This window comes from Eleutherodactylus coqui, chromosome 1 (assembly GCF_035609145.1).
Source record: "Eleutherodactylus coqui strain aEleCoq1 chromosome 1, aEleCoq1.hap1, whole genome shotgun sequence".
Taxonomy (NCBI): domain Eukaryota; kingdom Metazoa; phylum Chordata; class Amphibia; order Anura; family Eleutherodactylidae; genus Eleutherodactylus; species Eleutherodactylus coqui.
In genome coordinates, this window is record NC_089837.1 from 479200041 (window position 1) to 479224345 (window position 24305).

Below are 24305 nucleotides of genomic sequence, written 5' to 3' on the forward strand. Positions count from 1 at the left end.
GGCTACCTATATAAATAAATATATATTTTCACGCAGTAACAAAGAGCATATGTGCCGAGCAGTGCAATGGACGTTGCTATGGACAGACCCCCACTGAATGCTGCCATGATGAGTGTGCGGGGGGCTGCACAGGTTCCCTAAACACCCAGTGCTTTGTAAGTAACGCTTGCTGAACCATAGTAGAACCAACTTTTATAGTGACGATTTCCAATATTCATTACTGTCTTTCATATACAGTCATGCCGGAACTTCAATGATAACGGGACCTGCGTCTCACGATGTTCTCAGCTGATTTACAACTCTCTGACCGGCCAAATGGAACATGGCCCTGATGCCAAATTCCAGTATGGAGGATCATGTGTGAAGAGCTGCCCCCGTATGTATAGGCAGACAAGTTACAATGTCTAATCCTTTCAATCTGTTGTATAAGAATATTCACAGGGAAGATAAAAGGGAAATGTTTGTCCTAAAATAGTATATAAATAGATGATGTCAAGCTGCAATTATTTATTTGAAAGTCCTTTAGACTCCCTAATGAGTAATTACTGCTAATTTAAGTGACTGGGGCTGAACTGCATGACCTCACAGATCTGCATTAAAAGGGTTGTAACGCAGAGGCCGGTGTTGGTACTGCAGGTGCAACTCCCATTGAATTTAATGGGAGCTGCGCTTCAGTAACAACTTGGGTCTGTGCTTTCTGATTCCTGCACTCACATGGGATCCAGGAATCAGCTGATCAGGGGGGATCCCATCGGCAGGTCCCCGCTGTTCATCTATTGACCTATCGGTCATCAATAGAAACGTAGAAAAAAGAGCCAGAATCACCCTTTAATGAGAGCACTGCCGTGTTGGACAGTGGGTGTTGTGTTTTAGTTAGCGGCTTAGCACTCAATATAATCTACTGAACTATATATGTATCTTATCAGCAGCTCTTCATATGACACATGTAAAGTCTGATGGGTCCATGTTAAAAGCTTTTATACAAAAGAAGTGAAAAGTGTTTGCAGATTCTTCCTTTGTAGTCACTTCATGTGTCATCTGTATTCTCCACTAATGCTTGTTTTTGTTTTCTTTAGATAACTATGTGATAGACCAGAACTCTTGTGTTCGTGCATGTCCCAGTAGCAAGATGGAAGTCACAAAAAATGGAGTCAAGATGTGTGAGCCATGTTCAGGCCTTTGTCCCAAAGGTAGCCATCAATTTCTAGGGATGTCACATTGAGGGCATGATAATGATGCTAAATAGGCTCCAGGTCTGGGCTCAGAGTGCCAAGAGTCCCTGTGCAAAGAACGTAGTGAATTCTTCTAATTCACTTTTGCTATTTCTTCTCTTTCTCTCAGCATGTGATGGAACCGGTATTGCTGGTAGACCGCAGACTGTGGATTCTAGTAATATTGATGAATTCATTAACTGCACAAAGATCTTGGGCAATCTGGACTTCCTTACCATTGGACTAGATGGGTAAGACGAAATCTGTTATTTAGTATATATCCATTCCATACGGATATAGGAAATTCTCAATGATATTATATTCTGCACTTCTTGAATAGCATTTATTTGGACTGGTCAGATGGATATGGCAGTGTACAGTGGGTCCGGAAAGCCTTCAGACCTTTTCACTTTTTTCACATTTTGTATGTTGTGACCTTGTGCAAATAAAAAAAAGGTTCAAGTTTTCCCCCCATCGTTCTGAACTCAATACCCCATAATGACAAAGTGGGAACAGAAAGTTAGAAATTTTTGCAAATTTATGCCTGGCTTCCTCCAGACATGAAGCTTAGAACCAAGTCCAAAAAGTTCAATCTTAATTTAATCAGACCAAAGAGTCTTGTTTCTCACAGTCTGAGAGTCCTTTAGGAGTTTTTTTTTGCAAACTCCAGGTGGGTTTTTATGTGTCTTTTACTGCGTAGAGGCTTCTCTCTGGCTACTCTGCCTTAAAGCCCAGATTGGTGGAGGCTGCAGTGATGGTTGACCTTCTGGAAGTTTCTCCCATCTGCATACAGGATCTTTGGAGCTCAGCCAGAGTGACCATTGGGTTTTTGGTCATCTCTCTTACCAAGACCCTTCTCCCCCTTTTACTTAGTTTGGTGGGTCAGCCAACTCTAGAAAGAGTCTTAGTTGTTCACAACGTCTTCCATTTAAGAATCATGGAGGCCACTGTGATTTTGGGATCTTTCAGCAGAAATTGTAGCCTTCTCCTGCTTTGTGCCTCCATACAATGCAATTACTTAGCTTTACAAGCAGTATTTCTCCTCCTCATGGCTTGGTTTTGGTTCTGATATGCATTGTGAGCTGTGAGACATTGTATGGACAGGTGGGTGTCTTTTAAAATTATGTCCCATTAACTGAACTGTGACTCCATTCAAGGTGTAGAAGCATCTCAAAGATGATCAAGAGACATTGGAAGCCCCCAGAGCTAAATTTAAAGTGTCATACCAAAGGTTCTAAATACTTATGTCAATGCAAAATGTTAGTTTGGTTTTTCATTTTTTAAACATTTACAATGATTTCTAACATTCTGTTCTCACTTTCTCATTATGGGATATTGAGTGCAGAATGATGGGGAAAAGCAGAATGTTTTTTTTTCATTTACACAAGGCAACAACATAACAAAATGTGAAAAAATTGAAAGGGTTTGGAGATTTTATTGACCCACTGTATATCAGATATTTGCTTTATTCTTGTATTTCTCAAAAAATCTGGTATCCATTTTGATTTGAAAAAACAAAAACTTACAATGGGGGAGATTTTCTAAGCTAAATACATCAGAACTCTAGCTCAGGACGCTCCAAAAAACTGGAGTATATGTTGTGCACTACATTTAAAAACTTTTTGTGCCTTGCTAAACAATTGGTTCTGGTTTAGAGGAAAAGGGAGCTCGGTGGAGGGGAAAGGGCAAGACTTAATATGCAACATTGTGCAGCTAGGTTTTGATGGAAAATATGAGTCAGCTAAGTCAGTAGGTAGTGTAAAGTTAGACAAAAGCGTAAATTCTCCATCGTTGGTTGGCTTTTAAAGTGACAAGGAACACTGGTGATGTAAAACGTAAAAATTAGAGATGAGCGAGTATACTCACTAAGGCACATTACTCGAGCGAGTAGTGCCTTAACCGAGTATCTCCCCGCTCTTCTCTAAAGATTCGGGGGGCGGGGAGAGCGGGGAGGAATGGAGGGGAGATCTCTCTCTCCCCCCTGCTCCCCGCCGCAACTCACCTGTCACCTGCGCCGGCCCCCGAATCTTTAGTAATGTGCCTTAGCGAGTATACTCGCTCATCTCTAGTAAAGATGAGTTCTTAGCTCTAAGGACCATACTCAACGGGAGAGAAGCATTATGGTACCTTTTTAAATCTTGGTTTATTTTTTCATTAACTATATTTATGATTCTAGGGATGAGTTTATGAATATCACTGCTTTGGACCCTAACAAGTTGAATGTCTTCAAAACTGTGCAAGAAATAACAGGTAGGAAGAAGGCCAGTGAAATTTTGGATAAGTGAATAAAAGTTCTCCTCTTGTAGTATGAACATAACAGCTTGTTCTGAAACTGACCATACCTCTCAATTTAGGATACCTGAACATCCAGTCATGGCCAAAACATATGAATGACTTCAGTGTCTTCTCCAGCCTCACTACCATTGGTGGTCGGACTCTCCTGTGAGTAATTTAAGGACGCATACTGTATATCCATACTTTTTGGTAGTTACAAACTACATGTTTTAGATCTTCTGGAACCTTAATGACTTGCTAGTCAAGCTTAATTTTAGAGTAAATTTATCACTGCATTTAGTTCCTAAACTTCAGATGCAGCCAAGGTTTTCAAACTCCATTCACTAAAGTATTATTATCATTAATATTCATTCTTCGTATTCTTCCTGTGTGCCATGAAATAGTAAGATCTTCTTGTGATTGCATTCATCCATATTGTAGTTGATGATCTAAAGGCCCATTTACACGCAAAGACAATCTTTCAAATGATTGAACGTTTTAGTGATCATTTTGCATAAAGTGTTAATAGACACTAATGTCTATTAACACTTTATTAGCTTCATTTGCGTGTAAAAGGGCCTCCGGGAGCTGGTTGCAGAGCTCACCAGGTGGTCTAAGCTCTGCAGGCAGCTCCTTTGTTCTCGCAGAGGCTGTCCGCAGAATACAATGTAATCTCTGACTCCTGTGGAGAAAACAGCGTGCGGTACCTGTTATTTCTCTCCAGCTGAACGATGGATTTTACACGATGGTTGCGTGTAAATGGGCCATTACTTTTTTCTCACAATTTTAACCTCCCAAACATCATTATTTGTTTTCATAATATGTTCATAATAAGTTAGCTTCAATTTGGTCATTTACACTTCAAGTAGAAGGTTAGGTTTGATACAATAGTCTGGACAGTTCTAATTTCTGAAATAGCCCTTATTTTCCACCCTAGCTTTATATAACATTTCAGAATTACCATATTACAAATGTGCCATTTTCTGGGCAGTTCAGGTGTTTGTGAGACGTGAGCAATGTAATTGATATTATTGGGAAATCAGATATTTCTCCAACTCTAGGTGGTTGTTTTCAAACATTGCAAAAAGTGTTGTACATTACCAGTGGCTGGTTAAACTTCGGCACTTATTATGGTATGGATAACGTGGTTTTTGGCACATTGCTGTCATACTATAATGTTCGCAATCAACTTTTTAAAATTATTTCTTGTGTTTTTGTTGCTTCGTGTTTTCGACAGAAGACCTGATCTCTCAATTCTATATTGCAGACGTGATGTGTCGTCACTTCTTGTGATGAAGAACAGCAATGTGACGTCTCTGGGATTTCGTTCACTGCGTGATATCAGTGCCGGGAAGGTTTATATAGCAGAAAATGAGAACCTTTGCTATTATAACACCATTAAGTGGAAATACTTATTCGCAACTAAACAGCAGAAATGTGATATGAAGAATAACAAGTCTCCAGATGCTTGTGGTAACGTTATATTTTTTCTTTTGACTTTTTGTTTATTTTATGTGGTTTTGCTGCTTTAGGGCCCTTTTACACTGTACGATAATTGTTCAGATTCTCGTTGGATTGCCGGAATCCAAACAACAATTGTATATGCCAGCTGAACGACAAACAATAATCGGCCTGTGAATAGAGGCAGGAAGTCGGAGTAGAGCTTCTTGCAGATTTTGATGCGGAATTGAAAATGACTTAAAACCTGCCTGGAATTCTGCATCCAAATCCGCAGTTAGACATGTGGATTTTGGTGTGGAATCAGCAGCTGTGTCCTCCGGTATAATTCTGTTCCGAGTGAAAGGTCCCTCGAGGAAAGATTTGTACCTTGATCTTTTTGGTTTCACATCTACGCTCGGGGTTCCCCTTTCCTGCTCCGTTCAGGGGCAGGAAAGGGGAATCCCTACGGCCAAATGGCTCTGTCTCAGGACGGAACCGAATATCCCCGAACGGACTCTATTGACATAATATGTTAATAGAAGCCCATTTCTTGACATATTTTACAGTAAGTGAGGAAAATATGGGTTGCTGCAATGACGTTGTAGCTTCTTAGCCAATTATCTCACTTACTAAATAAAAGGGAGTATCACTTGTATATTCCACAGGTGAAGACACATTGAACTAATTCATTTCAATTTATGAGTTAGACCCCATTTACACTGACAGATCATCGCTCAAAAGTTGCTCAAACGACAGTCAGAGTGACAGTTTTGAGCGATCATCTTTGCATAGTTTATAGTAGCTAAGTAGCTACTAAAGAGCTATGCAGACGGAGCGAGACACCACTCCGTGAACAATACAGCTGTTCTGCATAAGCAAACAGCTGTATTGTTCTTCGAGATTACAGCCAGTGTCCCACTGTGAACTACCAGGGGACACAGGCTGTAAGAATCTTATCAGCGCTGCCAACTGTGATAACAGCCTGCTCCGCTGATAAGAGTTCATCGCGCAATTCAAGAAAACTAGACTTGTACAATGAAAGACAGCGTTGAGTAATTTTTGAGCGAGAATCATTGGGTCTAAATGGGCCTTTACATGGGCGGTTTTAGAGCAATGAAGAAAGATAGATTCCAATGCATAACTTATAGAGATATCATCTTATCTTTGCAGTCACAGAAGGAAAAGCATGTGACCCATTGTGTTCTGATAACGGCTGCTGGGGTCCTGGACCTGAACAGTGTCTATCATGCAGGAACTTTAGTCGTGATGGGATCTGTGTACCATACTGTAACCTATATCAAGGGTAATTTCACAGGCCCCAACTACATTTTTATTTATTTTGCATGTCATTCTATTAATCGCTGGCACTATTTGGTAACAATTTTTCTTTACTTTTTTTTTGTATAGAGACAGCAGGGAGTTTGCAAAGGATGGTGTATGTATGCCGTGCCACCCAGAATGTCAGAAGGTGGAAGGTGCACTAACCTGCAATGGAACAGTAAGTCCTGATGCTGATGACTCCCCTTACCCCCCAAAATGAACAATTGCTTATACTTTTCTATATTTGCTCCAAATTCTAATCCTCTTCATTCTGTCAGGGTGCAGACTCTTGCACACGGTGTGCCAACTACCGAGATGGGCTACATTGTGTGGAAAAATGTCCTCAGGGAGTCCTGGGCGAAAAGGGACCCATCTACAAGTACCCCGGTGTAAATAAGATGTGTCTACCTTGTCATGAGAACTGTACGGAAGGGTGAGTCCATCCTACTCTTCATAATGATAACTTCAGTATACGTACTCCTTATATAGAGGGACAGGCAGCTAAAGTAGTTTGGGGGTTTGCGAGATTCCTGACTGGCGAGCAGGCTCGCTCCTGAATTTTTGCTCTGACTTAAGTGCAAAAAAATGGCTTAACCAATCACAGCCGTTCAATGATGTCATTGCTCAAACAAAAACCCCACCAATCAGCTGATCCTCCACCAGATGTCAATGCAGTAGTTTGATGTCATCATCAGTGGTCAAGGCTGTAAGTGTAGGAGTCTGCTTGACTCCCGTTAACCACCCATGGCTTTGTCCGGCCCACTGCACTGACAGCAGGCTGGAGGATCAGCTGATCGATGCAGATCCCAAGCGGTGGACCGCCACCGATCAACTATTGGTGTGCTCTCCTGAAAATAGGTCATCAATAGTGAAAGCACAGAATACCCCTGTAATGCTTGCCTCCGAGATAGTCTATCTTTATGGCATTTATCTGATATTAATTTGTCTTTTTGCTTTTAGTAATGCAGTAGTTTTTTTTCTGACAGGTGTGATGGTCCGAAGATACAAGACTGCATGAACATCGTTCTGCGTGCTGAAAGGTAAACCAAAGGTCCTTTTACACCACTCAATTTGAAACAACTAACTAGCGCAAATTGATGATATCGGCATTTATTTAAAGGGCTTTTTCACACACAGCAAAGCAGACTGTATGGGGGATGAACGATGAGTAGTACGATCATTTGGCCACATACACTTTCATCATTGCTAACAGCAATGAGTTTTGGTATGGCATAAAGATTTGATCACGTGATGAACAAGTGTTTGCTTGTTGGTCAGCTGATCACATAGAGCAATGATCAGATGAATGAACACTAATTCCTGATCATCGACTCATGTAAATGGAATTTTAGTAAATAGCGTCTGTTAGCTGAGATTCAATTATAATGAAACTTAGACCGTAAACACCCTGAAAGATACTAAAGCAGAAAGCCAATGCCCATATATACTGCACAAGAAAAGTTATATTAAAACACAATTCAAACTAAATCAGTCACACGTGAATGTTACGTTAAGGTCAAAGGGGTTTTCTGCTGATAACGTTTTATGGCTTATGAGTTTTATAGCATATCTCAGTGAAGAGCTGGCCGTTCTCATATCTATTCTCTGGTATCCCTAATGCCCAGAATCAGTGGGAGGGAAAGGAAGTTGATTACAGTTTTAACCCTTTGCAATCCAATTTTGGATTCAGGGTTTCCTAGGGGGCTTTCTCTTTCTGCCATTATACAATGGTGCCATCTGCTGGCTAGAGCCAGTACTGCGGTATGGGACATGCTGGAGAGGTCCCCCGACAATAGAGTGGCCAGTAATATACAGTAAGAATACCCTGCCGGACGTCTTTCGACATCAGAGCTGTACAGCCTTCAATCAGAATGTCTTCAGACGTCAGACAGTGGATTTGAAAGGGTTAAGTTATATAATTGGTAATACTTCTTCAGCCGAACCTCCCCCATAGGATAAAATAACCATGTATCTGGTTAAAGGAAGTCTGTCATATGAAGTTAGCACTAGTAACCATTTGCACTCTCAGGTTAGCGTTCATACGTGGAGGGGCATCATACCATTATTTGTTCTGGTAGAACTTCCATCAGCGAGGAAACTTCATGCTTCTGACCTGCACGCTGTACACAAATAAGCCTGAGACCGCCTGATGGGTGGGCCGCTCAGCTCAGACTGGTCCTGTGCTTCTCTGCTCTCGGTCTTCCCCAACCCCTTGCTTAATGATTGCAGAAGGGAGCTGTCAATCATTAAGCGAGTGCATACCATTGTGAGCTGTTGAGTCCGTCCACAGAGCCACACCAGCCCCATCTTCAGGGCTGAACAACAAAAATACCAGAACCACCATAACTATAATGGGGTCCATCTGATTTAAGGCATTCCGAATGGCTTTTTCCCAGAAGAAATAGCTCATGCCCGATCTGTGGCAGAAGCTCCGAACCTGTCCTTAGTCTTTCCACCCAAAAACTGGAAACCATTAATCTACCTGCTTGTGGGGTCCCAAGTGTGCGAACCATTTGTGCAGGTCTTTGGAAAGACTATATACATTTTGGCAGGTGCAAAGACCTTTAAGTTATAGATTATGCTGTTTAAATATACCAATACTACCTGGCTGTAAATGCGGTGAATTATATAGTTATCCTATCAGTTTGTGTTAGATACAATATATTCAATAGGCTTTCAATTCCCAGTCATTGTTACAAGGCTTGTATAAAGAGCCTAACATTGACTTGCAGTTATGCTGCCTTCCAATAGGTGGTGCTGCAGAGGTATTGTTCCATCTCTCCTATTTGCATATTACCCAGAGGAGCATGCCTTATAAGTCTCCCCATTCACTCACCTTTTGGTGCTCTCCCTAAGGAGAAAAGATAGCGTTCCTGACCCATAAAATATATTATAATAGTAATAAAAAGAAGATATTAAGCAGAAACAGAACAGAGATACGGTATACCACAGGTGCATATATCAGGACAATGAAGAATTAAAGTGCCCAAATGGTTCTGGTATTTCCCTAATCAACCACGTGGAATAAAGAGAAGTCACAATCTCAGACCGGATTACTTTTTTTCCATAAAAATGAGTACCAGTCAGTGAGAGGAACTGTGAGAACAATCCTCCTGTGTTCCCCGTACGACCAGCACATGATTTCAGCTATGATCAGCAGAAGTGGATTGGAAATTTGGTTTGGTCCAGCAGGAATTAGGAGAGAAATAAGTTTTTTTTTACCTGTGTTTTACACCCTTCCTGCCTCTATCATGCTGCTTCAGGCACCGGCATGGGAACATTACTCATCTCATGACATCACTGCAATTATCTCAGCTCTATTCTCCTTTAAAATAATTGCTTCATTCACATAGACATCTTGACTACTGCAGCCCGAGGTCAAAGTGTGCATGGGTTGTTCCTACATATCAACCACCCAGCCAAGCACAGTACATGACTATAACACATAGGCTGATATCATGAAGCTCCACTTGTGGCAGGGCGAGGAGGGGTATTGGGAGCAGCCATCCTCACTCACCACCACTTTAATGCCTTATTAATTAAAAGTTTCATTATGCTGATATTATATGCAAATGGTTAAACTTTGTTAACCTACAGATTACACACTTCTCTTTTTGACAAACTATACAAATGATATTTTTAACAATGACATCATACATAATTGTGCTTCGTTAAAATTAGCTGATATTGTTAGCACATCAAAATCACAATTGTTAGCAAATTGTATTTATTTCTTCCACATATGACAATTTCTGGAGTCTTTCTGCCAGAGTTGTACAGAACTTGTACTTGCATGTTAGAGGAATTGCGACTTGTGCTTTGCTGCCCTCTAGAGGCCATTACACAGTTTCGCACTGCAAAAGGTGTGAGTTGCACAGTTGTAACTTGCCACCCATAGAAGTTTATAAGCCCTTACTGTACCCCTGTGTGGGTTCCATACAAATGCATTTGGATGTTAATTTTTGGTTTTTCATATAGAATAAGGCAGAAAAAAGGTGCCATGTTCTGTTGGATGATATATCACACTGGAAAGCTTCTAGTGCAGTCGTTCCCAAACTTTTTTAGCCATGGAGCACTTTTGAAGCAAAATTTTCTTGTGGAGCCCCATGGAGGGTGTGGTCAGGGGACGGGTTAGGGGCGTGGCTTATTACAACATATGATTTTTGCCTCCGTCGTTATAAAAAGGACAGGGCCGTTTAAAAAAAACAGGGAGGAACACTGGAGCACGGGATGGTCTATTGATATACATTATACTTAAAATTAACATGCTGCGGAATTAAATCCTGCACTGTCAATATCCACACGGGTTTTCTGCAGATTTTCAATTTTCAAAATCTCATCCACTTTGCTGCTGCAGCTACTGTTAATTCCACAGCAAATCTGCCCTATGTAGTAATAGTGCCCCCCCCCATATTGGTGGCCCCAGTAGCAATAGTGTCTCCATATTGGCCCCAGTAGTAATAGTGTCCCCCACTACGCCCCCAGTAGTAATAGGCTCCCCCATTGCAGCCTCAGCAGTAATAGTGACCCCTATATTGTCCCCAGTAGTAATAGTGATCCCTATTGCGCCCCCAGTAGTAATAGGCTCGCTCATTGCAGTCCCAGTAGTGATAGCGCCCCCCCATTGCTGCCCAGTAGTATTGGGGTCCCCCATTGCCGCTATGCGCTTCAGATGCAGGGAGAGGTTCAGCAGTGCAGATTACAATAGGGGCGATTGCGATGGCCGTGAGCCCCCTTAGAGTCTCGGGCTGGGGCGGTCACCTCAATCACCCCTATCATAATCTGCCATTGGTCCCTGCTCTACTCACCGCTGTAGCGGTATTTGAAAAGCCTGTACTGAGAAAATAAGCGTGCAGGACGTGTGGTCCAGGGAGCACACTTTGGGTAACCCTGTACTAGTGGAGAACACCACATATATTATGCCGTAGTACCTATTAGCGGAATATACGAGCTTACAGCTGTGTTATACGGTACAATAGGGGCTCCATGTGCCGGTGCATGGGGTCTGTGCACACCACTATGCATACACCTCCAGTGTAGTGACGCAAAAAGTTCCCATATAGCCCCAGCCTGTTACCGCATAAAGGAAATGTATCAAATGGTCATTTTTGTTTGCTTGCTCTCCATTTTTATTGCACAACCAAGTAATAAGGCCGAAGCAGAACCAGGAACAAGGTGCATCCAATGTCCCATTGTTTAATTCTATTAAGCTGCTTTCAAACGAGCGTATTCTATGGAAGTAAATCTATATATCTAAGGACATGGCCGTATCTTTCACAAACGGGCTTTAAAAATTGTGGCGTGACCTGTTTTTGTCGGTTTTTACCTCAGTATTGGCATTATTTTCTGTTGGGCGAATACAGATCTGTATAATCAATATAATCAATCGCAGTAAATACGGAGGCTAATGATCTACTGATAACATAGTTGTAGGGTCTTCTTTACCAGATCTGTAATGCGGCCGTGTTACAAAACGCTCATCTGGAAGTGGCCTTGGATTGTCACTAGGATCGTACGTTCCGGACTTTAGATAAAGTTTTACTTTCTCTTTCCTTTACAGTAAAACGCAGGCAATGGTGGCCGGGACGGTGGTTGTGTCTATATTTGTTCTGTGTTGCTGCACTCTTCTAGCACTTCTATACTGGAGAGGATTGAGAATCCGAAAGAAGCGAGCTATGCGGCGCTACCTGGAGAGAGGAGATGTAAGTGCGATAATAGCTCATTCGTGAATCTATATAAGTGAATTAGTATCTATAGCATTCATGTTTTATGGAATAGTTCCTCATATGGCGCAGAATGTTAAAGCAGCCGTAAGCTCTCGCTCACGACCTGAAGGTTGTCGGTTCAATCCCTGATTGGTTCAGGTAGCCAACTTCCATCCTTGGTAAAATGAGTACCCAGCTTGCTGGGGGGTAAAAGATGACTGGGGAAGCTACCCCGCAAAAACAATCTGCCAAGAAAACGTCACGATGCGATGACACCCTAGGAGTAGGTCATGACTCGGGGCTTGTAGCAGGGGACCTTACCTTTATGAAATACCTGTTAAACACAGAACGCTGTATAAGGGTTGGCTACTTTGCCTTGTAGGGACCAGGAGTTGTCACTGGAGTGAAGAAAAAAATACCTTAAAGGGATATTGTAGTATTGCTAAATAAAAGTTGTTTTTAGAATAAAAAAATATACAACTGCTTGTTGTTTAATAGAAACCCTCACTAATTACTCCAGTGTCTACAAATCTGTCCAGGGCAGGTGAAGATCACACAGGTGTATGGCTTGTTACAGTACAGTTATCAGAGCTGTGCACCATCACATGACCACAGCAGGTTTTTATTGTATGGTAATAAACCATCAAGGTTTCTATTGAATGACAGCAAGCAGAGATCTTGAAACGTTTCATTATGCAAATAATATTTATTTGCTTAAATAATCATCTGTTCGAAAACCCAGACGTCAAAGAATGCTAATTATAATATAATAAATGTGGATTTGGAATTAGGAGCTGACAGTTTACAATAAAAATGACTGAATCTGAGTGCTTAACCCCTTACCGACACGTGGTGTACATATACGGTGCAGGGGGCCAGTAGTTCCTGCATTGCGCTGTACAAGCATCGTGACGATTACCAGGGGACTCAGAATATGAGTCTCCAGTAATTGGAGTAGGAGTGCAGCAAAAATGCTTTTAGGCTGCATTCACACGAACGTATATCGGCTCGGTTTTCACGCCGAGGCAATATACGTCGTCCTCATCTGCGGGGGGGGGGGGGGGGGATGGAAGAGCCAGGAGCAGGAACTGAGCTCCCGCCCCCTCTCTGCCTCCTCTCTGTCCCTCTGCACTATTTGCAATGGGGAGGGGCGGGGAGGGGAGGGGCTAATTCATGGAACTTAGCCCCACCCCCAGCCCACCTCTCCCCATTGCAAATAGTGCAGAGGGGCGGAGAGGAGGCAGAGAGGGGGTGGGGGCTCAGTTCCTGCTCCTGGCTCTTCCATCCTCCCCCCCCTGCACACGAGGACAACGTATATCGGCTCGGCATGAAAACCGAGCCGATATACGTTCGTCTGAATGCAGCCCCCTTGTGCAAAAGTAGTAAAAACTATATGGATTTAATTATATTTTCTTCCATTTTCTCACATTAAGTACAATGTATCATGAGAAACAAACTCAAAATCACTTCCATTAGTAAAAGCATTCCAAATTATTACCAGTTATTTGACAAATGGGACCTGGTCAGGAAGCCCAAAACTGGCTGCAGGTGGGAAGGGGTTCATATCTATGCCCACTTTCATGCTATTGTGCGGATGCAAGATGTCATAAATGTAGATGAAAACCATATTGCTATTTTTCCTCAGGGTAATGAAATGTTGGATCCATCAGAAAAAACCAACACTGTACAGGCTCGAATATTCAAAAGCACAGAGCTGAAGAAACTCAAGGTTCTGGGATCTGGGGTATTCGGCACTGTGCATAAGGTATAATACCTATAGCAGCTAAGGGGTTAAGAGAAGTTGGGGGGCCCCAAGATAAACTTTTACACACAGGCCCATGAGCCTTTAGCTACGCCCCTGACTGCTACACTATATATTAGTACACAAATCCTTAATCTATTCATCAATGTTAAGCTGCATTTAGAGAAGATGATTTATCACAATAGAGAGTACAATCTAACCAGAATGACACTGCTGCGTTAAAGGGGTTTTCGGGGACTTTTACTATTGATGATATATCATCAGGATAGGTCATCAATAGTTAATTGTTGGGGGGAGGTCTACCTGTTGGGATCCCCATAAATCAGCTGATCGCCAGGCTACTGTCAGTGGACCTGGCAATTAGCTGATCTGTGGGGATCCTGAGCGGTAGACCCCACCAATCAACTATTGACGACTAAATTGATCATCAATATAGTCAAAGTTGCTGACAACCTCTTTAAATACATTCATATTTTTAGTGATCTTCCTACGAATTCCGAATAATCTTAAAGTGAATTCTTCTGCCTTAACACATCTTGATCTTACCACAATCTCACATATACTTCCTTTTCTGCAGGGTGTTTGGATCCCAGAAGGTGATTCCGTTAAGATCCCTGTGAGCATCAAAGTGATACAAGATCGCAATGGTTGTCAGACATTCCATGCTGTCACTGATGTAAGTCCAATCGGATTTTTTTTCTAAGATTCGTGAACTAAAACTGCAAGTTCTCTTTAAGATAATGCTGAATAAATAGCCGGCATGGCAAAAAATAGAAAAAGTTTGCCAGTTCAAGGCGAAGAACTAACCTCTTTATTTAGATATACCCTGTTTCCCTGAAAATAAGACATACCCTGAAAATAAGACATATCATGATTTTCCAGAATTTTTGAGGATGCAAAATGATTTTTCAGGCTTTTTGAGGATGCTTGAAATATAAGCCTTACTCTAAAATTAAGCCCTGCTAACAGTTAAAGGGGTTGTCCCGCGAAAGCAAGTGGGGTTAAACACTTCTGTATGGCCATATTAATGCACTTTGTAATATACATTGTGCATTAAATATGAGCTATACAGAAGTTATTTACTTACCTACAGGGGGTCCCCCCCCCCCCGTGCTGGCGTCCCCGTTTCCATGGCGCCGACCAAACTTCTCCTCTGGTCGCAGGATCAGTCGCGCTTGCACAGAGACGATTCCTCTTCTGGATGGTCCGGGCTCATGAGCTGCGTCCTGGCTCCTCCCTCTTCTCCACGTCATCACATAGCTCCGCTTCCGTCATGTGGTGCCGATCAGCCAATGGGGTGTCTGAAATCGGCAGTGGAGCGCAGACTGCAGAAGAACATCCACGGTGCACCATGGGAGAAGACCCGCGGTGCACCGTGGGAGAAGAACAGCGGCGCCATCTTAGAAAGAAGATTTTTTAAAGTTGCTGAACGGGGATTCAGGTAAGAGAATTTTTTATTTTTTTTTTAAATAACACATGGCAGCGGTATTCCTTTGGAGTACCTGGGGGACTGGCAAAAAAAAATTTACTGTTTAGGCGTGGGACAACCCCTTTAATTAAAAAAGTCAATTTAAATAGTCTCCAGGCAGCTATACATGTAAAAAAGTTAAACCTTTTTGAACAAAAAATAATATATGACACTGTCTTATTTTCAGGGAAACACGGTAGTATAATGAAATGTAAAAGAATAGATGACTATTTCTTCCTTGACCAGATAATCCTTCCGCCATTCATTAACGGCACAAACTGTCTTCCTTTACAGCACATGCTCGCGATGGGGAGCCTAGATCATGCGTGCGTTGTACGACTGCTGGGTATTTGCCCAGGCACACAGCTGCAGCTGGTCACACAGCTTCTGCCCATGGGCTCACTACTGCAGTATGTTAGGCAGAACAAGGACAATGCTGCCATTGGCCCTCAATTACTGCTAAATTGGTGTGTGCAGATTGCCAGGGTGAGTCTTGCTATTCATACATCTAACATGCACTTTCTGTTTGATTGGACAGACATAGTGATCTCGGGATAGAATTCTGGGGTCTAATCATGTAAAGCTTGCCGCTCGCATACAATAGCTAACTTCCAAGCAGCGATCTTTCCTGACCTCACCTTCTATATTTCATCGAGTGAGCTTATTATTTCACATAGAGGGATGAGAAGCATAGAAATACCTCTGACATTGCTCATCATTTGGTAAAAATATATTTGGATGAATTGAAAATCCAACCTGTCTGATCCTTATATTTCCCTGACCGACGGACCTCAGAGGCAATCAGGGTGCTTCTATATAAATTCAATTGTCGACCGCTAGCATGAAAAAGGGATAATCAAATGGCCCACCAAAACGTAATGTGTAACGAATCTTAGAGATGAGCGAGTATACTCGCTAAGGCACATTACTCGAGCAAGTAGTGCCTTAGCCGAGTATCTCCCCGCTCGTCTCTAAAGATTCGGGGCCGCCGCGGGTAACAGGTGAGTTGCGGTGGGGAGAGAGAGATCTCCCCTCCGTTCCTCCCTGCTCTCCCCCGCCGGCCCCCGAATCTTTAGAGACGAGCGGGGAGATACTCGGCTAAGGCACTACTCGCTCGAGTAATGTGCCTCAGGCTGCATTCAAATGAACGTATATCGGCTCGGTTTTCACGCCAAGCCGATATACGTCCTCCCCATCTGCAGGGAGGGGAGGATGGAAGAGCCAGGAGCAGGAACTGAGCTCCCGCCCTCTCTCTGCCTCTTGTCCGCCCCTCTGCACTATTTGCAATGGGGAGAGGCGGGGCTAATTATTGGACCTTAGCCCCGCCCCCATTCCGCCTCCTTTCATTGCAAATAGTGCAGAGGGGCGGAGAGGAGGCAGAGAGGGGGCAGGAGCTCAGTTCCTGCTCCTTGCTCTTCCATCCCCCCCCCCCCCCCTGCAAATGAGGAGGACGTATATTGGCTCGGCATGAAAACCGAGCCGATATACGTTCATGTGAATGCAGCCTTAGCGAGTATACGCGCTCATCTCTAGTAACGATGTATTAGTGCCTGGTACTATTAGTATGTCTTCTCCTTTTTACATGATTAGTTACCATAATTAGACGTGTGTTATTTCTCGTTTGTTTTTCTCCAGGGCATGTACTACTTAGAGGAACATCGCATGGTTCATAGGAACCTTTCCGCTCGCAACGTACTCATGAAGAATCTCAATCATGTCCAAGTGTCAGATTTTGGAGTGGCCGATCTGTTGTACCCAGATGACAAGAAGTATTGCTACAATGAGATAAAGGTCTGCTCTAGAATTATCACAGGGGGGATGGATCAAAACTAGTGCAAAGAAAAAGTGTAACAATGCCCTTAAAAACATTTTTTGGAAATTTAGAGCACCAATCTAGTTTTTTGCTTTTGGCATCACTACACGTATTTTACCTTAAGGATGCTCTCACACGGGCCAGAATTAGACCACTTTACACATAAATCCACTGCTGAATATTCCGAACCAAAACTCATGAGTTTCATTAAAGTGTGTAATTGCCTGTAGAATTAAAGGGGTTGTCAGATTGTAAACTATTGATGGCCTATCCTCAGGATAAATCATCAATAGCAGATTGGCAGAAGTACGTTGTCAAGTCCCCTTCCAATCAGCTGTTCACTTATGCACACAGCTAAATTTGTGCAGGTAGTAGACAGCTCTGTACTGTAGTGGCCAGGCTTAGTATTGCAGGCTAATACCGTAGTCCATTGTAATGAATGGGAACTCTGGCTGCAATACCAAGCTTGACCACTGCAGTGAGAGCGGTACTGTCTGCTTCCTGCAGAAATCAGCTCAGTGCACAAGTATGCTGGCCTGGCAAACAGCTGATCAGCAGGAGTCTCAGGCAGTGGACCTTCGTCAATCCATTATTGATGATTTATATTGATGAGCATAGGCTATATAGTTTTTAACCGGAAAAACCCCTTTAAGCCATTTTCAATTCTGTATCAAAATCTACACTGAGCCATGTGGATTTTGGCGTTAAATTTACTGTAGCTTCCGGTGCATCCTATGGGCTAATTCTGCCCGTGTGAAAGGTCCCTAATGTGTTGCATTAGAGTTTGCAGATGAGTGTTATAAAATCTAGCAGCCAATCCTCACTCAACCTTATTCAAGGTGTAACAAAAATCTGAATTGTGACTTATCGTGAAACGTCCTTTTTTATTTAAATGAATAAACACTGGGTCTCAAGTATTAAACCTGTCTCCGAGAAAGACAGATAAAGATTCAGATTTCATATTTAAAGTGAAGCCTCCCCTGTTTCCCTGAAAATAAGACAGGGTCTTATATTAATTTTTGCTCCAAAAGATTTTAATTTTTTTACATGTATAGCTGCCTGGACACTATTTATATTGTATTTTTTTATTAACTATACCTAGGGCTTAATTTTGGAGTAGGGCTAATAGTTCAAGTATCCTTAAAAATCATTCTGCTTCCTCAAAAATCCTGAAAAATCACGCTAGGACTTATTTTTGGAGTAGGTCTTATTTTCAAGGAAACGCGGTAACAAATGAAACGCTGAACTCTGAAACATGAGACCAATGTTGTGTTGATTTCAGTAACTATACACTGATACCTTTCAATTATTATATTAAATATATTGATTTTACTCCTATGATGGGATTTACACGTATTGTCGTTGTGTGAAGAGTAACAGTTCAGCAAAAACGATCTTAGAACGGATTCTACAGAAAACCGTGATTGCGATACCACACAGGGTTTTCCATTTTGCTTTTTCTCCTCACTGAAGTCAATAGTAACATAACATAGCAACATAGTATCAGTCCCAGCAAGTACTTGAAAACATTGTGCTTTTAAGTTGTAAGTGCAATCTAGTATAATATTCCATTGATTATGCATTAGTGCTTTACTTTGGACATCTAACAAACCATAGAATTATATATGAGGATCATTGTGTTACTAGCATTATAGCTGACCTTCTATCTGACTGCTTGTGAGGGCTGTTAGTTTTAATTCTCTTTTCGTTTTTTCCCTGACTTCATGCAGACGCCCATCAAATGGATGGCTCTGGAAAGTATACACTTTGGAAAATACACCCATCAAAGTGACGTGTGGAGCTATGGTGAGGTTTATAGAAGTGCATTTCTGTGACATATCAGCTGTCCCCTTCCTAGTGCATTAGGGTAGTTCCACATACAGTATTTTGGGGGAAAACGCTACTGTAGTTTTTCATGCAATTTTCTTTTGAGCCAAAGCCAGAAAGTGGATCCAGCAAGAAGTACAAGTCTTTCCTCTAGATTCTCCATAGCTTTTCAATCTGTTTCTGGCTTTGGCTCAAAAACTGCATGAAAAACTGACACAAAAACCTGTGTGAAACCACTCTAAGGGCTCGGTCAGATGAGCGTGTTTTACACGCTGCTATAGCAGCGTGTAAAACTATGCTTTTGTAGCAACCAATAGGTTGCTATGGAAAAGCTCAGGGGGACCCTTTCTAAAAAAGAATGGACAGCGAGTGTTGAATTACCTGTCAGCTCCGTGGTGCGTGCTGTCCAGGGTGCTTACCATAGGCTCCTATGGGAGCCGTGGAAGCAGGCTGCCCGCACCGCGGACGTGTGAACGGGCTGCTCCGCGGAGCTAGGGGCAGCCTGTTCACATGCAGAATTCCCTGTATGTCAGCAGCGTGGTTTACACGTAGCTTAGCAGCATGTAAACCACGCTCCTCTGACCGCAGCCTAAGGGTGCATTCACATGTAGTGGAAGTGGTGCAGATTTTCTGCACAAAATCCATGTCAAAAATCACACCAAAATCCAAAATGTGAACATACCCTAATAGTGTTTCCTTTTCTTAATCCCATGTGTTATTAATGTCATGTGTTACTTTTGATTTCTTCCAGGTGTGACATTGTGGGAACTTATGACATTTGGAGACGAGCCATATCCAGGTATTCGTCTGTCTGAAGTTCCAGACCTTCTTGAGAAAGGAGAACGACTTCCTCAGCCTATAATCTGTACCATTGATGTCTACATGGTCATGGTGAAATGTGAGTCTCAGCTTCTATCTCATCAACTTCACCTCTGTCTATCAGTGGATGTTCTTCTGCAGAACTCTGACACGTTTAACTTCTATCTTAGGTTGGATGATTGATGAGAATGTTCGGCCTACATTCAAGGAGCTGGGAAATGAGTTCACCCGTATGGCCAGGGATCCTCCCCGCTACCTGGTCATCAAAGTGAGTGTTTTCCCAGTCTACTCCCATAACTTATTTTCTTAACTCGACGTCAGGAAGCATCTTGTGCCATTTAGTAAAGCTGACAAAGTTCTTGCCCATCCCCCATATACAGCCTACTTTTCCAAACTATTGAGAGCCAAGAAAAGTCTCGCGTTTTTTTTGTAGAAATGGTGTGTACCTAAATTTGCGACTTTACTCAAAAAAAGGGTTGCAAAGCAGTTAATAAATTCCCCACAGTTTTTGTTTCCACAGTCAAACGGTGTTTTCCTAATTTTGGTCTGGCATTTCCTAGGATTTATCACTAAGTTTAATTCCTGCCTTTCTCCATGCAGCGAGACAGTGATGCTACTCAGATACCTCTCCTCGGGGAAGCGCCACAACTGAGTGATAAAGAAGAAGTAGAGGAGATTGAAACAGAATTAGGCACAGAAGAAGATGAAGATATGGGACCTCATCCTAAAACTCCAAGCACCGCCTATGCATCGCGACAGAGAATAGACTATAATAGAGTAAGGTTTTCACTGCAACCATTGGTCAAAATTTCCCTGCTATCGTTTTTATGCTTTATCCTTGGTTTTTACATATTAATCATGCATTAAGCTGTGATTGTTTTATTTGATACCTCCATTCCAGCGTCCATCTATGTCTTAGAGGCTGTTTGCTCATGCAGCTACGGCATCATATCTACAGTCCTAACTTTAAAGGGGTATTCTGGGACTTTTATATTGATGATCTATCCTTAGGACAGATCATCAATGTCAGATCAGTAGGGGGCTCTCTACCAGGACTCATGCCAATGAGCTGTTTGCACTAGCACAGCTCTGTACATTGTATAGTGACTATTAATGGCACTGTAAGTTCAGTCCTATTCAAGTGAATGGAACTGAGTGTGCACTACCATTCTGGGCCCTTTAACGGCTGATTGCTCTGTATACCACTTTGCCATTAAAGAGATTGGTCTGAAACTCTCATTCTGTCCCTCCTAAGGTCACAGGGGTCTGAAATAATAAGTGCTAAGCACAGTGCTCAATTTAACTGCAATGTAGAGGATTGCATGTCCAATACCGCAGTACTGACTCTAGCCAGCAGGTGGTGCCATTGTATAATAGCAGAAAGAGAAAACCCCCTAGGAAATCGTGAATCCAAAATTGGATTGCAAAGGGTTAAATGTTGACATAGAAACCCATGGCGTTGAAATGCAGGGAGGAACTAATCTGTGTTCTCACAGCATTCCTCTGTATGTAGACCACTATCACTAGTGATCCAATGACTAGTTGCCAATAGATCACTATTGTGTTTGGTCTGTATACTGAGGTATGCCGGTATATAATGGCATTGTATTGTGCTATGGGTATCTTTTATTTTTCGTTAAAGTAATTGTATTAAATTCTAAAAAAAATTATGGAGAATGTATTTTTCTCTATTTTTTTCCATTTTTTGTATAAAAAGCAAAAAAATATTTGGCTAAACTATAAATAAAAATATAGCCCTGCCGCTTGTAGAAGATAGAATGTTGTTGCGGACATTCCGGCATCTGAAAAGCAGGTAATTCAACTTTTAGGCCCATTAATCTGGCTCCCTGAATTGTTAAAAAGTGCTTGGTGAGCAGCAAATCTTGGGAAAAGTGGCTGTTGATGTCCATAGAGCTTCATACATGGAGGAGCTATGTAAGCAAGCCAAGTCCAAACTGAGTTTTCTGCTCTTGGCTGCCATATTCAGAGTGTCTTTCTAAGCCCTATACAGAAATTCTGAATGCGGCAGCATCTGGGGAAAGCCTAAATCTTCCGGAGCTGTTAATGGAAATCTGTGAGCTACATTTATTATATGAAAGAAACATGATGTTTAAACAGCAGAAGAATGTAAGCAAACTTTCTTTTAAGGTCCTCCTTTTTTGCATTTCCCATGCGGTAAGCAGTTCACCATGGAACCGTCTGATGGGCAGTTCCACTGCCAATGGTGGCTGGGGTCTCTACCCCTCCAGACTTGTAAGCATATCCCTAATGCTGATGATTGACGTATCCAGCTCAAGCTGTTATAGGAAGACTGTGCAGCACCGCTCTTCCAGCTTCAGTGCATGCACTATGACATCCATTTCTTCCTCCATAGTCATGAACGGATGTCATTGTGCATGCTCCAAAGCTGGAAGTGCGGTACCAGTGCAGTCTCTCTAGAATCTACGGCATCCCCAGTCTGAACTGGAGGCGTCAGTCATCACTGTTGGGGCGATGCTTGGGAGTATGGAGGGAGAGAGAGGCTGAGCAACTTCATCAGTAGAACCACCCATCAGCTTCCATCGTGTTTTGCACATCATGTAGGAAATGCAGAAAGACCGGCTTTAGAGGATTGAAAGCATGAAGGATAAAATGGTATAGTTACTTACATGTTTCCCAGGTAATAAGACCATGTCTTATATTAATTTTTGCCCTTAAAGAGGCGCTAGGTCTTATTTTTGGGGATGTCTTATCATACATACCTAGCAGGCTTGGTCCAGGTCCCTTCCGCTGCTCTCCGGAGCTCCAACGTCATTGGAGCCATGGCATTGATTGGCCAATTCATAAATCCTGCCTCCACAACGCGATGGCTGTGATTGGTTCATCGAGCACTGCATTGATTGGCTGAGCATCGGTTGAGGAATGAATTACAACCATCGCATTGGTCCATCGAGCGCTGCGTTGATTGATTCTCAAGCGCTGCTTAGCCAATCAGAGCCATCGCTTCCTGGAGGTGGAATTTATGAATCCTATAACCAGGAAGTGATCTTCCGTGGGTTAGCGAGTACTGCAGGACGCACGGCGGAGCTCCAGAGAGCAGCAGGAGGACCTGGCCTGAGCCTGCTAGGTAAGTATTCCTTTCTTTCTTAACCTAATGCAGCTAGGGCTTACTTTCAGGGTAGGGCTTATATCTCAAGCCTCCTGAAAAATCAGGGTAGGGCTTATTTTTAGGGTGGGTCTTATTTTCAGGGAACGGGGTATATGTCAGGATTACTTTCATATAGTAAATGTAGCTGACAGACTTCCTAAAAATGAGCAGAGCCTTTGATGATCAATATTTTATCCAGTCATTATTTTCATGTTATTTTAGCACATAATACAGGCATAAAGAGACTAAAAAGTGGATTCTGGGATGTATATTATACGCTTGTTGTTGGTGACCATATGGTTTTGCCATTTGTGTTTTAGAGTCAGAGTGTGCAGAGTTCCCTTGCTGGATACCTTCCTATGAACCAGAGCATCGGTACTATCAACAAGAAGGTAACTATATAACCAAGAAGGAACATGTTATGTATATTATGTTCATCTGATTATTGATACCAATTCGTTATATATGGTAGATATAGAAGAATTTAATGAAAGAAGGGTTGGTACGGTACCGTATCAGCCAGTAGAGCAAAATGTGATTGTTCCCAGCAAGAGAAACCAAGTAATCTTGTAGATATGATACCTTTTAATGGCTAACAAAAATACATGATGTTAATGCGAGCTTTCGAACCAACACAGGGTTCTGCTTCCAGGTTAAATGAAAAAGCCTGAAGCAGAACCCTGTGTTGGTTTGAAAGCTCGCATTACCATCATGTATTTTTGCTTGTCATTATAAGGTATCACATCTACAAGATTACTTGGTTTCTGTTCCTGGTTACAGTCACAGCAAAATTGAAAAATGTTACCTTTTGCTGTGCCGTGAATTTGCCAATTTTCCTTTTGTCTTAGAGTTCAATCCACCGTCCCGATCCAAGTCCCAGACGTGCGACAAGGAGAAGGCAAGACTCTTTAGGTCGCACAGTGTCAGAGTCATCCGAGGGCTGTTGCACACTATCTGATATGGAAACAACAGAAGACCCTTCATTTGGATTTGGAAGTCTTAGTCGTAGCTCTCGCTCACGTTTAGATAGTGCTTATCGCTCCCAGAGAGAAAGCCTACTGGCTGGTACCCCAGATACTGACAGCGAGTACATAATGCCCGAACTTAGCCAAGGAGGTATGTACATATCTGTAGCCCTGTGTATTTCTATATAGACATACCATATTACTGAGAGATTACTACAAAAATCAGATTTTGGATCTTTTTGAAAATCCCCTACCATTATGCCATTAAGAGAATGTCAAAAGGCTAAAATAATCATTTGGAAATCTGATTTTAACCCTTTAGTGATTAGCCTATTTTTGCCTTAAGGAACCACGCAATTTTGTTATCATATTGCAAGAGCCATTACTCAGTGACCTAGTTGTTTAAGGTCTTTTGTTGTGGGATGAGTTGTATATTTAATGGCCCCTCTATGGGATACATACAATTTGTTGTATAACTCTTATTCCATTTTTTTTTGAGGGGGGGGGGTGGAACACCCCCCCCCCCACACACACACACCCCCCTTCATTTCAGACATTCCACAATTGTTTTGGG

General features: G+C 42.3%; 1 protein-coding gene across 2 annotated transcripts in view; it reads left to right on the forward strand.

Moving 5' to 3' along the window:
• Nucleotides 1-24305, forward strand: part of ERBB3 (erb-b2 receptor tyrosine kinase 3) — an 85384-nt gene that overhangs the window by 54557 nt on the left and 6522 nt on the right. For both annotated transcript variants that reach the window (XM_066585102.1, XM_066585111.1), the window contains exons 6-27: nucleotides 37-155; nucleotides 238-376; nucleotides 1077-1190; nucleotides 1342-1462; nucleotides 3388-3461; nucleotides 3566-3653; nucleotides 4753-4958; nucleotides 6096-6228; nucleotides 6333-6423; nucleotides 6524-6678; nucleotides 7232-7285; nucleotides 11806-11947; nucleotides 13596-13715; nucleotides 14290-14388; nucleotides 15475-15666; nucleotides 16816-16971; nucleotides 18724-18799; nucleotides 19572-19718; nucleotides 19810-19907; nucleotides 20240-20416; nucleotides 23087-23158; nucleotides 23615-23882. In XM_066585102.1, the coding sequence (XP_066441199.1) occupies nucleotides 37-155; nucleotides 238-376; nucleotides 1077-1190; nucleotides 1342-1462; nucleotides 3388-3461; nucleotides 3566-3653; nucleotides 4753-4958; nucleotides 6096-6228; nucleotides 6333-6423; nucleotides 6524-6678; nucleotides 7232-7285; nucleotides 11806-11947; nucleotides 13596-13715; nucleotides 14290-14388; nucleotides 15475-15666; nucleotides 16816-16971; nucleotides 18724-18799; nucleotides 19572-19718; nucleotides 19810-19907; nucleotides 20240-20416; nucleotides 23087-23158; nucleotides 23615-23882 (2841 nt within the window). The remainder of the gene's footprint in view (nucleotides 1-36; nucleotides 156-237; nucleotides 377-1076; nucleotides 1191-1341; nucleotides 1463-3387; nucleotides 3462-3565; nucleotides 3654-4752; nucleotides 4959-6095; nucleotides 6229-6332; nucleotides 6424-6523; nucleotides 6679-7231; nucleotides 7286-11805; nucleotides 11948-13595; nucleotides 13716-14289; nucleotides 14389-15474; nucleotides 15667-16815; nucleotides 16972-18723; nucleotides 18800-19571; nucleotides 19719-19809; nucleotides 19908-20239; nucleotides 20417-23086; nucleotides 23159-23614; nucleotides 23883-24305) is intronic.